At 38.6% G+C, this 15,568-nt stretch overlaps 3 protein-coding genes across 4 annotated transcripts in view; all 3 read right to left on the reverse strand.

Moving 5' to 3' along the window:
* Nucleotides 1-6,637: 6,637 nt before the first annotated feature.
* LOC113467402 (poly(ADP-ribose) glycohydrolase ARH3-like) lies at nucleotides 6,638-13,331 on the reverse strand. 2 transcript variants are annotated; one of them, XM_026823563.1, is made up of 2 exons: nucleotides 13,163-13,331; nucleotides 6,638-6,916 (listed from the first exon to the last, which is right to left on the reverse strand). In XM_026823563.1, exon 2 carries the CDS (start codon nucleotides 6,884-6,886, stop codon nucleotides 6,656-6,658), a length of 231 nt encoding a protein of 76 aa, XP_026679364.1. In that variant the 5' UTR covers nucleotides 6,887-6,916; nucleotides 13,163-13,331; the 3' UTR covers nucleotides 6,638-6,655. The 2 variants fall into 2 exon arrangements, with proteins under 2 accessions (XP_026679364.1, XP_026679363.1); XM_026823562.1 differs by lacking the exon at nucleotides 13,163-13,331 and adding an exon at nucleotides 12,087-12,367.
* Nucleotides 8,606-11,510, reverse strand: LOC103509161 (poly(ADP-ribose) glycohydrolase ARH3-like). Its single transcript, XM_026823561.1, has 3 exons — nucleotides 11,355-11,510; nucleotides 10,191-10,365; nucleotides 8,606-9,652 (listed from the first exon to the last, which is right to left on the reverse strand). The coding sequence occupies exons 1-3, from the start codon at nucleotides 11,384-11,386 to the stop codon at nucleotides 9,446-9,448; spliced, it is 414 nt and encodes a 137-aa protein (XP_026679362.1). The 5' UTR covers nucleotides 11,387-11,510; the 3' UTR covers nucleotides 8,606-9,445.
* Nucleotides 13,332-13,937: 606 nt separating the features above from the next.
* Nucleotides 13,938-15,568, reverse strand: part of LOC103509162 — a 40,007-nt gene continuing 38,376 nt past the window's right edge. Inside the window, exons 20-21 of the mRNA XM_026823553.1 lie at nucleotides 15,362-15,472; nucleotides 13,938-14,736 (exon numbers count right to left, since the gene is read on the reverse strand). Coding sequence (XP_026679354.1) covers nucleotides 14,566-14,736; nucleotides 15,362-15,472 — 282 coding nt within the window. The 3' untranslated portion in view covers nucleotides 13,938-14,565. The remainder of the gene's footprint in view (nucleotides 14,737-15,361; nucleotides 15,473-15,568) is intronic.

Below are 15,568 nucleotides of genomic sequence, written 5' to 3' on the forward strand. Positions count from 1 at the left end.
CACTGAAAATCAACATGTGAGAGTCAGTCAAAAATAGTTTCTACTTCTAAAAGAGCAAGATTTAATTGAAACAATACTTTCTTATTACTAGTATAGTTTCGCTATAACTGTAGTAATAGAAAGTAAAGACTTGTCCACATAAGTATCTTCAACACTGAAAATCAACATGTGAGAGTCAGTCAAAAATAGTTTCTACTTCTAAAAGAGCAAGATTTAAGTAATTGAAACAATACTTTCTCATCACTAGTATAGTTTCGCTATAACTGTAGTAATAGAAAGTAAAAAAAAAGCTATTTTAAACATGTTAATGCTTGTCACAATACACCTCGGTAAATTTTATGACTTGACTTGGACTTGAACCAACAACCTCCAGATCTGTAGGTCAACGCATTAACCAATATGACCACACTACTGAAGTTGGTGGCAAAATTAGCCAACAGCAAAAGCAGATTGAATGCACGAATTCACTGTACGTGTGACCATCTGGATATTTCTAGGTGCACTCAACACTAGCAAATATTTTGCCAGTTTCAAGAATCACACCAAGGACTAATAGCTCTTAATGAGCAGAACAAACCTGTGAAAACCGTTTTTCTTTATCCCTAACCGTTCTCCGGAAAACTCCGGAAAACTCTTTTGAATAATGGAAAATCTCAATTTTCCAGGCAAACCGTTGACAAATTTTTACCGGCCAGCCCGGTTTTAAATAGCTCTTGATGAGAAGAACAAACCTGTGAAAACCGTTTTTCTTTATCCCTAACCGTTCTCCGGAAAACTCCGGAAAACCCTTTTGAATGATGGAAAATCTCAATTTTAAAAATTTTTACAGGCCAGCCCGGTTTTAAATAGCTCTTAATGAGCAGAACAAACCTGTGAAAACCGTTTGTCTTTATCCCAAACCGTTTTCCGGAAAACTCCGGAAAACCCTTTGGAAAAATGGAAAATCTCAATTTTCAGACAAACCGTTGACAAATTTTTACCGGCCAGCCCGGTTTTAAATAGCTCTCAATGAGTAGAACAAACCTGTGAAAACCGTTTTCCTTTATCCCTAACCGTTCTCCGGAAAACTCCGAAAAACCCTTTTGAGTAATGGAAAATCTCAATTTTCCAGCCAAACCGTTGACAAATTTTTACCGGCCAGCCCAGTTTTAAATAGCTCTTGATGAGAAGAACAAACCTGTGAAAACCGTTTGTCTTTATCCCAAACCGTTCTCCGGAAAACTCCGTTAAACTCTTTTGAACAATGGAAAATCTCAATTTTCAGACAAACAGTTGACAAATTTTTACCGGCCAGCCCGGTTTTAAATAGCTCTCAATGAGCAAAACAAACCTGTGAAAACCGTTTGTCTTTATCCCAAACCGTTCTCCGGAAAACTCCGGAAAACTCTTTTGAATAATGGAAAATCTCAATTTTCAGACAAACAGTTGACAAATTTTTAACGGCCAGCCCGGATTTAAATAGCTCTCAATGAGCAGAACAAACCTGTGAAAACCGATTGTCTTTATCCCAAACCGTTTTCCGGAAAACTCCGGAAAACCCTTTGGAAAAATGGAAAATCTCAATTTTCAGACAAACAGTTGAAAAATTTTTACCGGCCAGCCCGGTTTTAAATAGCTCTCAATGAGCAAAACAAACCTGTGAAAACCGTTTGTCTTTATCCCAAACCGTTCTCCGGAAAAATCCGGAAAACTCTTTTGAATAATACTGGATTAAAAGAATAGAAAATTAATTTATTTATTCGTCTTATTTAGCCGCCATCTTGTCCATCTGTAATTTTTTTTTAATCGGCAAAATAACCACTTTTTTCAAGTCAGCATACCTGAAAACATACAATTCAATATATTATTTCAACCTGTTAAATATTGCTCTATGTTTTCTACTATACTGGGATCAGTAGCTTCACATACTTCATTAAGGTATTTCTTTCCTCTTTGAGTTTCTTTTGGTTGATTGGTGTTGTCTTTTGGTTCTTTGTTGTTGTCTTTTAATTCTTTGTTGTTGGTTTCATGGATTTCTTTTGCTCGATTGTTAGTTCTCGCATCCATGTGCCCATTTTCTTTCAAATCAGAATCAGCTTCTTTATTAGACTTACTTCTATATTTTCTTCGATCTATCGGAGTGATTTCAGCTTTATCTGTGCTTGTCGAATTTTGACTACGTTTGTCTTGGCTATCATGTTTACATGAATTGTGTGATGTGTGTCGTACAAAATGACCTTGGTCAATTGCTCGCTCAGACTGTTTATTATTTTTCAAAGGTGCAATACTGAATTTTTCATCAGAATCGTTCAAGCCTACAAATGTCACATGAAGGTTTGCACGTGGTGAGTTCAGTTTTGGCTGTTTGTTTTCGGTTTTTCGGAGAATTGTTTTGTTTGGTCTCTCATCTAAATTATTCGTCAATCCTGTGTTGGAATGGAAGTTGAGTGCGTTATATGTTCTTTGGTTTCCATAATCAAATGAGTTCTGTTGTGTCCCTTTGGAAGTTGAGTGCATTATATGTTCTTTGGTTTCCATAATCAAATGAGTTCTGTTGTGTCCCTCTACTTTTCAAGGTAGTCCTATTTGTCCTATTCATGACAATATTCTCATGAGTAGTTTTATTGGAAAAGTCGAAAACACGATTGCTTCTTCTGGCCGATACTTCAGTTCTCATTTCTGGTTCTTTTTGCGATCCTTACATTTACATTTTTTCTCTAGGATGTACCGTAATCCCGTACCGTAATTATTTTTCCAATATGACGGCTAAAAAGAGCTTTTGTGACAATATCTCGTCTCCGGTAATTTTTTTTCGAGAAACAATGAATTAAAAAGTTGTTTTATTTTTATTTCCTACATTTTGCACATTTACACTTTTCTTCTAGGATGTACCGTAATCCCGTAATGGTCGATCCCGTTTTTGGGATATGCTGCTACTATAGGGAAATCCTTAAAAATTGTCCAATATATTGAAATAATATATTGAATTGTATGTTTTCAGGTATGCTGACTTGAAAAAAGTGGTTATTTTGCCGATTTAAGAAGCTATATTACAGATGGACAAGATGGCGGCCAAATAAGACAAATAAATTAATTTTCTATTCTTTTAATCCAGTTTAGCCCAAGCTGTACATAATTTTTGACATGTGAATACGGTGCGGTGGTGGTACCCATTTTGCTGTTGAATACTGATCTCAGGACAACTTGCAGTTCCTATATGGTGTCGATCATTCGTGTCGACAAGGTAAGTTATAGAGTCAGAGTGTGCAGGCTCGTATAGAACCTACCCAAACTTGACAATACTAGACCTGCCCGAAGTTGACGGTACTATTCATAGAACTCAGACATTCCCTCGGCCTCGACATGAGAAGAAAAGACAAGCCTGTGAATGTGAATGGCTAGCCTTAGGCCAGCCATCCACTCACAGGTGCACTGATCAGGTCCGCCTGTCAGGTCTACCTGATACCTCATGAGTAAGTACGCACACTATCATTTAGACCTGACAGGTACGGCTGAAAAGTTCCGCCTGTCGGGTCTACCCTATACCTGATGAGCACACACGATATTAGGTAGACTTGACTGGTGGACCTGATCAGGTTACCTGTGAGGTCCACCTGATAGTGAGTGGCTGGCCTTAGGCCTGACTGTTGGTGGAGACTGCCTGGAAACTACTGGTCGAATATTCCAGGCCACTTGCCTGATTGATACAATGATACAGATACAGATACACGGTGTTACGCAGAGCTGAGCCAGCTGACGGTTAGAGCGGAGCCAATGCAGCCAGTGTGATAAGGGCTTGAGCCTATAGGTACTGAGCCGTTATCCCGCATGCATTGTGTTCATCAGTTATAGAGCAAGCTCTTTTCTACCATATTCTCTAAAATTGGGGAGGCACCTTGAGATAGAGGTCTTATCGTCACACAATTGAAGAGAGAAGAATAGGAGAAAGCTAGCCGTTAAGAAAAAGAACCTTATGCCGACCGTCTCATCTGACAGACTAAGGTTTCACAGACCGGAGTGTGGCATACCGTCTTAACATGTGTGCGGAAAAAGCTCGAGACCCAGGTCTGTGAGAAGAGGTCAGCCTGAGTGGCTGGTCTAAAACAAGGTGGATCAGAAGTGTCTGCGCCAGCCTAGTTTAAGTTAGCTTGAAAGGTAGCGCGTCTGCCTTGTAAGCCTATGTCGCGGGTTTGTTTCTGTTCAAATATACATAAGTGTACAGTATTACAGTTGTTTCTGGCGCAGACGGCAGCTAGGGGTCTCGCTAAATCAGCTAAACCCATTTCTTTAGGCGGTAATTGAGGTTACAATGACACTGGCTGCACTAGCTTAGCTCTGACCGTACGCTTCCTGCGTAACGTGTATCAATACTATCAATGATGTGAGGCAAGCGGCCTGGAAAACTCAGACAGTAGTTTAAAGACATTTCCATTCTGGGGGATCTGGTTTAGTGGGATATCTCCTAAAACTCTCTGACCTAAGGCTCGCTTGCAATCTTATCTTTTCTCTTCTAGTCCTCACATCAAGAATTATCTGGTTTAGTAAGATATCTCCTAAAACTCTCTGACCTAAGGCTCGCTTGCAATCTTATCTTTTCTCTTCTAGTCCTCACATCAAGAATAGTATCGTCAGGTTCACCACAATGCTCACAGAGCCCATCCTCTCCCACGAGAGTGAGTATCCGTTTCCTGTAGTCCCCACAGTTCTGAAAATGGCCGGTCAGGGTACGAGTGATTCAGCCGATTCAAGGGCACGTCTAGTTCTATACGAGCCTGCACACTCTGGCTCTATAACTCACCTTGTCGACACGATCGATCGACACCATATAGCATATAGGTACTAAAAGTTGTCGTGAGATCAGTATTCAACAGCAAAATGGGTAGGTACCACCACCGCACCGTATCCACACGTCAAAAATTATATACAGCTTGGCCTAAACTGGATTAAAAGAATAGAAAATGAATTTATTTATTCGTCTTATTTAGCCGCCATCTTGTCCATCTGTAATATAGCTTCTTAAATCGGCAAAATAACCACTTTTTTCAAGTCAGCATACCTGAAAACATACAATTCAATATATTATTTCAATATACCTATTGGACAATTTTTAAGGATTTCCCTATAGTAGCAGCATATCCCAAAAACGGGATCAACCATTATGGGATAACGGTGAAAGTCCCTTTACTCCCGCAGTCGAAACAAGGTCTTATGTATTTAGTTTGGTTTATTTTTATTTCGGTTTATTAAAAGTGAGGAGTAGCCTATTTTATGTTGACAGTGAAGAGAGTGGGAGCGGGTGAGTAGTTCATTTTTCCTCTAGACGCAAAATTTTAGTTCAAAATTTTGGCAATAAAAGTGATCAACAAGGCCCCAGCCACTTGGACAGAGGGAACTGTAACTGTGCCAAGGTCTTATCGTCCCGAAATTGAAAAGAAAAGGAAGACAGGATTGTAGAAAGCCAGCCGTTCCGAGAACGAACCTTATCTGTTTAGGATAAAATCCGTCCCGGGCGGGAATCGAACCTGCGACCTAGCGCTTACAAGGCACACGCACTACCAACCAAGCTAACTAGTCTGGCTAACTCCTGTTTTTGTTTCCAGATCTACCTGCAGTGAATCTTCGCGACCTAAACGCATGAGAAGAACGCAAAGAAGATATTAAAGGAAGCCCTTGAGCATTTCACAAGATACATGGGCGGAAGGTAAGGTAAGCCTAACATGGGAGTGCAAAAAAAACTACAAGAAACAATACAGAATGGAGATGGAATAGGAATGAAGTTATTACAAAAACTTTCCATGAAATGGAATTTAAGTGCTATGGGATTAAATTGCAAAGGAATATGATTTTGCTGTCAAGATTATAAAAGAAAAGAAAAAGGGTGAGATAGGATTCTAAGGACATTACTTTCCTTCCAATAGAATATAGGATAAGGAAAGTAAAAAAAAGTGAACTATAATCCCTTGGTACTTGATAATTTCTGATGTTGTAATATAATGTCTAGAAGCTATGACGAAACAAATAAAAAGCGTCCTACGGGGCTCCCAAAAGCTTCATTGGGATCGGAATATATTGAGCCATTTTCCTTGTGTGTGTGTCGAAACATTTTCGGTACATTTTACGAAAATCGGACAAACCGTTCGAGAATTATGGTGAAACAAATGAAGACTAAATGCACGAAACATTTTCGGTACATTTTACGAAAATCGGACAAACCGTTCGAGAATTATGGTGAAACAAATGAAGACTAAATGCACAATCGTCGCGTCTAGTTAAAACATTGGGACTCATTCGTTCAATTATAGTCATTGGGATTCGAACCCAGCACCTCCGGGTCAGTGCTTTTAACCACTCGAAGTGGACTAACCATTTCATCTGGTATCATTTGTTTGAATAAGTATTTTCCTCTTGAGAAAACTCCAATCGCTGGCTACGATCTTAAAACTGAAGATGCCAGCCTAGTTAGCTTAGTTGGTAGTGCGTCTGCCTTGTAAGCGCTAGGCCGCGGGTTCGATTCCCGCCCGGGGCGGATTTTGAAATAATAAAAACACAATAAAGCATTAGGGATCTACAAAAGGAAGTTTCACACTGCACTGTTTATGCTTTTGGTAAAACTTCAGCTAACTTCAAAACATTAGGTAGATTTATTATTATTTTTATTTTAATGGACTTTTCAGGCCTACACTAACAGTCTAGGTAGTTCCTTACCCATATCAAATTCTTCCCGGAAATCTTCATCAGTCAGATTGAGGAAAAACATTTGAAAATGTCCAATTGACACATCCTCTCGTCCTTCAAACACACCTCCTATACAATCACCAAGCAAAGCTCCCAGAAGACATCCTTTGAAATAATCCACACTGATAGCTACAGTTGACTCTTTAGATTTACAACTTGTATCATCACTCATTTTTACTGCTGGTTTTCACTAAAAAATGGGCTGAAAGAAATGAAAATGGCACACAAAATGACAAAAACTATGGACAGTCTTAGAGGCATTGGCGGTTTTCACTAAAAAATGGGCTGAAAGAAATGAAAATGGCACACAAAATGACAAAAACTATGGACAGTCTTAGAGGCATTGGAATGTACAAACCTCTTGAAAAAAAACTCGAGATTTATTTGAACTGGTGAATCTCGAACTTTATAATTTAAATGTTCCGTGAAAATCATACTCCAAAATAAAGCGCAACATTTTTATGTTAACTTTGGGCTGAAAGAAATGAAAATGGCACACAAAATGACAAAAACTATGGACAGTCTTAGAGGCATTGGATGGGCTGAAAGAAATGAAAATGGCACACAAAATGACAAAAACTATGGACAGAGGCATTGGAATGTAAAACACAACTAGAGGTTCAAGTTCTATGACTTTACAGTACCCACTAAACTTCCACTGATGAGACAGAGTGTGATTACTAATCTTATTACCTAGCAAATAATGTCAATGGGTAAAATGCTGTACAAGTGGAGACAAATCTCATTCAACTGGGGACCAATTCACCAAGTGTTGCCAGCAGTACCCACTAAACTTCCACTGATGAGACAGAGTGTGATTACTAATCTTACTACCTAGCAAATAATGTCAATGGGTAAAATGCTGTACAAGTGGAGACAAATCTCATTCAACTGGGGACCAATTCACCAAGTGTTGCCAACCTCTTGAAAAAAAAACTCAAGATTTGTTTGAACTGGTGAATCTCGAACTTTATAATTTAAATGTTCCGTGAAAATCATACTCCAAAATAAAGCGCAACATTTTTATGTTAACTTATTTTTGTAAGAAAAATATAATGGAATTTTATTGTCTTTTTTTAGTGCAGACTGAATAATATATGAATTGGAAATACGTAGTAACATAAAATAAGTAATAATAAAATGGAAAAGAAGAGAAAATGAAAAGAAAAGTAAAAAGCTAATAAATTAAATAAATACGAAGAAATAAATAATAGAACATTTAAAATAAAAGATAAATGTGGAAAAAATCAAGAAAAAAATTGCGAGAGGTTTTTTCAAGCTACCCAGACTGTCGAGAAGCAAGGTCCCCACCCTTATGCCCTCCCAAAGTGCCTATCTTTATCACCAAAGTGAAAAGTTCAGAAAGAGGAGGAGTCAAGTCATAGTGGGGGAAATTTCTCCTACGCATGCTCAGAACTTTGAGCTTTGTGTACGATGCTATGAACGGAGCTTTAAACACGATGCTACGAAATAAGAACTTTGTAAACGATGCAACGAACTTTGACAGGAGTGCATATCCGGGGGACCTTGTTTCTGGACAGTCTGGGGAGGTTGAAAAAAAGCTCTCGCAAATTTTTTCTGAACTTTTTTCCCCCTTAAATTTTCTCTTCCCTTTATTTTATTTTACAACAATCCAATTTTTTATGCTCAGAACTTTGACCTTTGTGTACGATGCTATGAACGGAGCTTTAAACACGATGCTACGAAATTAGAACTTTGTAAACGATGCAACGAACTTTGACAGGAGTGCATATTCGGGGGACCTTGTTTCTGGACAGTCTGGGGAGCTTGAAAAAAGCTCTCGCAAATTTTTTCTGAACTTTTTTCCCCCTTAAATTTTCTCTTCCCTTTATTTTATTTTACAACAATCCAATTTTTTTGCCGATGTACATTAAAAAAAAGTTTTGTTTTTTTTTTTAAGGCACTTTTTTAGGTTGACTCCTTATTTCGTTTTTCGTGACATTTTTCACATGAACCAACCGACCTACTGTCCAGTAAGAGCTCGTTGTTATTTGTGAGTATCACCCGTGTTTTCTTAGACGGCCACTCGTCCAAATACCAACCACGCGCAACGTTGCTTAACTTTAGTGATCCGATGGGAACTGATGCATTTAACGTGCTATTGCTTGAATTTCATTCAATCTTACAATCTCTGGTTAGGTACTTCTCCAGGTTCCAACACTGTTTTTCCATGCTGACCTAGCCATGGTTAAAAGTCCACGCACACTTATTCGTGATGGAACGTAGACATGACGGACAAATGTGCGTGGACCTTTTACCTTCTTTTCTAATATACGGAACCGCATCACTTCAAGGCACATTCCCTCACCATGCGTAACGGAAATGTTTAATCATAAAATTTCCACTCAAGGGATTCGAACCCAGCACCTCCGGGTTTCGACTTCCCTAAACCGCTCAGCCACCGAGGTAATTCAGGATTTACCCTAAAGCCCATACACAAAAAGCCCAATCTGAGGCTTACCTGTAGGGGCTAGAAATCCCTAAAGGATGGGGTTAAGCTTCTACGAATCTATGCTAGCACGGCCGTATTAAGCACCTGCTATAGCTCCGGCCATGGGCTATGTTTTACCCTGAAGCCTCCACATTATCGTACAACCTCTCGGCCAGGTTTTCAATATACTCCACTGATTCCACTACTGACAGGAGGCCATCTTCTATGCTAGCACGGCCGTGTTAAGCACCTGCTATAGCTCCGGCCATGGGCTATGTTTTACCCTGAAGCCTCCACATTATCGTACAACCTCTCGGCCAGGTTTTCAATATACTCCACTGATTCCACTACTGATAGAAGGCCATCTTCTATGCTAGCACGGCCGTGGTAAGCACCTGCTATAGCGCCGGCCATGGTGGCTATTGTATCTGTGTCTCCTCCTAGGGTGATGGCATACTGGATGGCTCGAGTCACGGGGTTGTCGGTCTGCAACAAAGAGGGAGAAAACGGGATTGGGTTATACATGGTTTGTTCCACTGGGAATGCGTTCCAGAAACCAACTTCTTTGCATTTCAGTACCTACAATTTTATTATTACAATGATTTTACAAGTTCTTCTTTGCCAGCTTCAAGGCACGTTCTTTTACATCCACGCCTATCCAGGAACGGAAAAGTTTGGCCAGAAAATGTCTGCCCCAACCGGGATTCGAACCCAGCACCTCCAGATTGAGAGTCAGTGCTGTTGACCACTCAGCCACAGAGGTAGACTTTGCCAGCCTAGTTAACTTAGAAGGTAGCGCGTCTGTCTGGGTAAGCGCTAGGCCGCGGGTTCGATTCCCGGTCGGGGTGGATTTTATCCTGAAGAGATAAGGTTCTTTCTCGGATTCTCGGAACGGCTGGCTTTCTCCAATTCCGTCATCCTTCTCTCTTCGATTTCGGGACGATAAGACCCTAGCAGTTACAGTTCCCCGTATCAAACCTCTGGAAAAAAAGTACCCACAAAATAGACTCGACTTTTAACTTACCTTTAAGTCCGGTATGGGTTGTTGTGCACGTAGGAACACATACAAAGCGGTAGGTACAGACTCGTAGGCAGCTATTCCATTACCAAGACATTTCAGTACGTCCCTGCTTTTAGTGTTCTTATCTTCTAACAGCTTCTCTATCACATCCAGCTTGTCCACATAAGTATCTTCAACACTGAAAATCAACATGTGAGAGTCAGTCAAAAATAGTTTCTACTTCTAAAAGAGCAAGATTTAATTGAAACAATACTTTCTTATTACTAGCATAGTTTCGCTATAACTGTAGTAATAGAAAGTAAAGAAAAAAAAGCTATTTTAAACATGTTAAGAATAATGCTTGTCACAATACACCTTGGTAAATTTAATGACTTGACTTGGACTTGAACCAACAACCTCCAGATCTGTAGGTCAACACATTAGGTAACTAATATGACCACACTACTGAGGTTGGTGGCAAAATTAGCCAACAGCAAAAGCAGATTGAATGCACGAATTCACTGTACGTGTGACCATCTGGAACTTACCTTTAAGTCCGGTATGGGTTGTTGTGCACGTAGGAACACATACAAAGCGGTAGGTACAGACTCGTAGGCAGCTATTCCATTACCAAGACATTTCAGTACGTCCCTGCTTTTAGTGTTCTTATCTTCTAACAGCTTCTCTATCACATCCAGCTTGTCCACATATGTATCTTCAACACTGAAAATCAACATGTGAGAGTCAGTCAAAAATAGTTTCTACTTCTAAAAGAGCAAGATTTAATTGAAACAATACTTTCTTATTACTAGCATAGTTTCGCTATAACTGTAGTAATAGAAAGTAAAGAAAAAAAAGCTATTTTAAACATGTTAAGAATAATGCTTGTCACAATACACCTTGGTAAATTTAATGACTTGACTTGGACTTGAACCAACAACCTCCAGATCTGTAGCATTAGGTAACTAATATGACCACTGACCACACTACTGAGGTTGGTGGCAAAATTAGCCAACAGCAAAAGCAGATTGAATGCACGAATTCACTGTACGTGTGACCATCTGGATATTTCTGGGTGCACTCAACACTAGCAAATATTTTGCCAGTTTCAAGAATTGAACCAAGGACCATTGCTGCTGTACCAAACGTGTCCCTACATTTATTGTTTGAAGAACATGTTTAACTTACTCGTCATCATTATTTTGTTCCACACGTTTCATCTTCTCTTTCAATTCACTCAGGAATAGCTTAGGATCAATAGGTTTGCTTCTATCATACAAGAGACTTTGGTGAACTGCTATGACCTGAAATCAAATCCATGTGAACATTTATTTTTAAATTTTATTCATGAGCTTCAAAAAAACTGTGAATAAATAACAATTAATGTCCCTAGTGGGTGGCCTAACGTCACAATTTTGGCCAAAAGCTGCATTTATTCAGGAAAGCACCAAATTTGGTATGGACCTTCATTGGGATAATATGAAACTTTTAAGAAGGGGTGACACCAAAAATCATGCACACAAACAAAATGGCGGCCTTTTTATCAAAATGGCGGCCAGAAACGGGGTTTTGATAATATCTCGTTTCCGGTAACTTTTTTCTAATAATAATGAATTAGAAAGTTTTTCAGATCATGAGATCAGCAGTGGAAATTGGAAAAGTTTTGAGCTTTTGAGCGGTTTTTCCACAGGTTTTCCCTGATTATTCTTTTCTTATCAATAGATTTATATTTAGTTGACGTTTTAGTAGAGAGTACCTATTTAGTTGATGTAACAAATGGAAAGAAGTTCCCTAGTTCCTTCTACTGAATAATTTGGGTAAGTACCTAGTGTTGCCAGGTATGCTGCCAGCTATTCCAAATAGACTTTTGTTGAAAAATTATTGAAGAAGGTAATGGTTAATGGTGGAATAGGTACTTACCCAAATTATTCAGTAGAAGGAACTAGGGAACTTCTTTCCATTTGTTACATCAACTAAATAGGTACTCTCTACTAAAACTAAAACGTCAACTAAATATAAATCTATTGATAAGAAAAGAATGATCAGGGAAAACCTGTGGAAAAACCGCTCAAAACTTTTCCACTGCTGATCTGAAAATCATAATGTGACCGCTACCGTAAGTGGGGGATAGATTGCCCAACATTTAAGCATTTTTTTCTTTAATCAGTCACAACTTTTTTATTACCTATTTAACATATTTAAGAGTGGATTATTTTACTTTTCCACTGCTGATCAGCTGATCTGAAAATCATAAAATTTATTTGATTTTGAAAAATTCCCGCGAAAAAATATTTTTAAAAAAGCGCCTTGAAATTACGGTCAAAAATGCAATATGCTATGTCCAACTTTTGTTACTGCCTTGAAACTATTGGAGAATGCAACACGCTTTACAGATGTCTTGGGCATTCGGAAACTTTAGGAGGGTAGGGCGTCTGCCTTGTAAGCGCCAGGTTGCGAGTTCGTTTCCCGTCCGGGATGGATTTTATTCTAAACAGATAAGGTTCTTCGGAATGGCACCCTGAAAAAGCCAGCAGCAATAAATGTTGTTTCTAACGGACAACCTTCCAGATCAGTTACGCAAAACATTACTTAACGTCAGTGATCCGTTGGAAATCGATTCAACTTGCTACCGTCATAGGCCGTCTGGCCAGGAGTTTTAAATTTAACCTCTCATTTTACCACGGAATCTGTATAAGTACCTCCTTTGGATAAGTCCTGTTTTTGCACACTCCAGAGAAAGATTTTCAACTACACCAAAAATGTTTACTGTACAAATGTAAATATATTTTTTTTTTTTTTTTTCAGAGTGTGATTACTAATCTTACTACCTAGCAAATAATGTCAATGGGTAAAATGCTGTACAAGTGGAGACAAATCTCATTCAACTGGGGACCAATTCACCAAGTGTTGCCAGGTATGCTGCCAGCTATTCCAAATAGACTTTTGTTGAAAAATTATTGAAGAAGGTAATGGTTAATGGTGGAATAGGTACTTACCCAAATTATTCAGTAGAAGGAACTAGGGAACTTCTTTCCATTTGTTACATCAACTAAATAGGTACTCTCTACTAAAACGTCAACTAAATATAAATCTATTGATAAGAAAAGAATAATCAGGGAAAACCTGTGGAAAAACCGCTCAAAACTTTTCCACTGCTGATCAGCTGATCTGAAAATCATAAAATTTATTTGATTTTGAAAAATTCCCGCGAAAAAATATTTTTAAAAAAGCGCCTTGAAATTACGGTCAAAAATGCAATATGCTATGTCCAACTTTTGTTACTGCCTTGAAACTATTGGAGAATGCAACACGCTTTACAGATGTCTTGGGCATTCGGAAACTTTAGGAGGGTAGGGCGTCTGCCTTGTAAGCGCCAGGTTGCGAGTTCGTTTCCCGTCCGGGATGGATTTTATTCTAAACAGATAAGGTTCTTCGGAATGGCACCCTGAAAAAGCCAGCAGCAATAAATGTTGTTTCTAACGGACAACCTTCCAGATCAGTTACGCAAAACATTACTTAACGTCAGTGATCCGTTGGAAATCGATTCAACTTGCTACCGTCATAGGCCGTCTGGCCAGGAGTTTTAAATTTAACCTCTCATTTTACCACGGAATCTGTATAAGTACCTCCTTTGGATAAGTCCTGTTTTTGCACACTCCAGAGAAAGATTTTCAACTACACCAAAAATGTTTACTGTACAAATGTAAATATATTTTTTTTTTTTTTATTTAACTTAATATTATAAATTGAAGAAATATAATCTAGAAAATATTTTGTAGGTCTACTTTGGATCAGGTAAATATTCAAATATAAATACTATAAAAGAAGCATGGTTTTTATGTCTGTGAAAATACATACCTACACCTTAACCAGACCGGAAGGTAAAAACTGATCTTATAAAAAAATATAAATTTTCACAACACATATAAAACTATAATATAAAATTCATAATTCAAGCTTTATGCATAGGCAATAGACAGATTTATTTTTTCGATGTTTCTAATGGGTATAGTTTATAGTTTTCATATAAATAGGTTTTAAACTTTTTTAGAAAGACAAAATTTTTATACGTTATGGAACTGGGTTTTATAGAAAGACTTAAAATTAATACATATTTTCCCCAAAATTCTATCCGTAAAGGGTAATTAAATTCACAAAATTTGACCTTAAAATACAGTTTTAACACACCAGGTTGGGTGGAAAAGCTCACACGAAGAGAAACTTGTTAGACTGAAGAAAGCCTATAGAAATAAGGAATATAATAGGTATATGGCATTTATTTGAGAATTTGACCACATAATAATGGAGCTCTAAGGGTTAGGTGGTAGAGAACGCCCGCGTCGTTAACCTGACCTAGTGGTCACCTTCCACTGAAGAGTCTACTCGTATTATTTATTATTTACACTTTCCAGTCCACATTTCCCTTGAACACACGGAATATGTTGCTCAATTCTTCTATCATGGTTTCGGATCGGAATGCAACTCGAATGTCTGGCACATTGGTTCGTGTGATGTCGTTGCCCGCTACACCTTCCTTGGTGTAGTTTGGACCCAGCCAATACTGCTTCATCTTGTGATGTCGTTGCCCGCTACACCTTCCTTGGTGTAGTTTGGACCCAGCCAATACTGCTTCATCTGAAATAGTGTGTAAATATAAGTAGTGCTTTATTTAGACTGTCAGCTTAGAACAAGTTGTTCAATTATACTAACAGCAGTTTAATAGTGCCACAAATAACATCGCTCAAATTTTCTTATCGTCTTATCGTCCCGAAAGCAAAGAGAGAATGAAGTCAGGATAGGAGAAAGCCAGCCGTTCCGAGAACGAACCTTATCTCTTTACAGTGAAATCCGCCCCAGGCAGGAATCGAAAAAAATCCCCCTTATCCAAAAGTCCAAGTATGTTCAGAGTACTCACAGAGGTCCATCAGCAATCATGGCACAGAGGCGGTGCATATTGGTGACAAACTCCGCCAGATCTGGATAGGGGAAATTCATAGCTTCTCCTTTGGCCAAAGCCTCCTGGTTCTTGTACACATGATAGACTCCGTTGTAGAACTCGAACACGTGACCTGCGTTAGGGACGTCTGGTAAGTCCCAACCTGCAACCTAGTACTTACAAGGCAGGCGAGCAATAAATTAGTCATTCATTGACCTTAAACCTCGATAAAAAAAAAGACAAATAATGTTATACTCACTCCATGAGGAAATCCACTCATTAGAACACTATTCCTAGCCAGTTCACACATATCACAGGAACTCAGCTTCCATACCTGCGCCGCAATGCTGTACTCCTCCATCAGAGGTTCCTGCGTAGGGAGAGATAGAACAGAAAAATTATAATTTTCAGGTACACTTTAATAAATGTTAATTTTATTGTATCACTATTGTAATATTGTTCCTAC

The sequence above is a fragment of the Diaphorina citri genome, unplaced genomic scaffold (genome assembly GCF_000475195.1).
Source record: "Diaphorina citri unplaced genomic scaffold, Diaci psyllid genome assembly version 1.1 scaffold471, whole genome shotgun sequence".
Lineage (NCBI taxonomy): Eukaryota > Metazoa > Arthropoda > Insecta > Hemiptera > Psyllidae > Diaphorina > Diaphorina citri.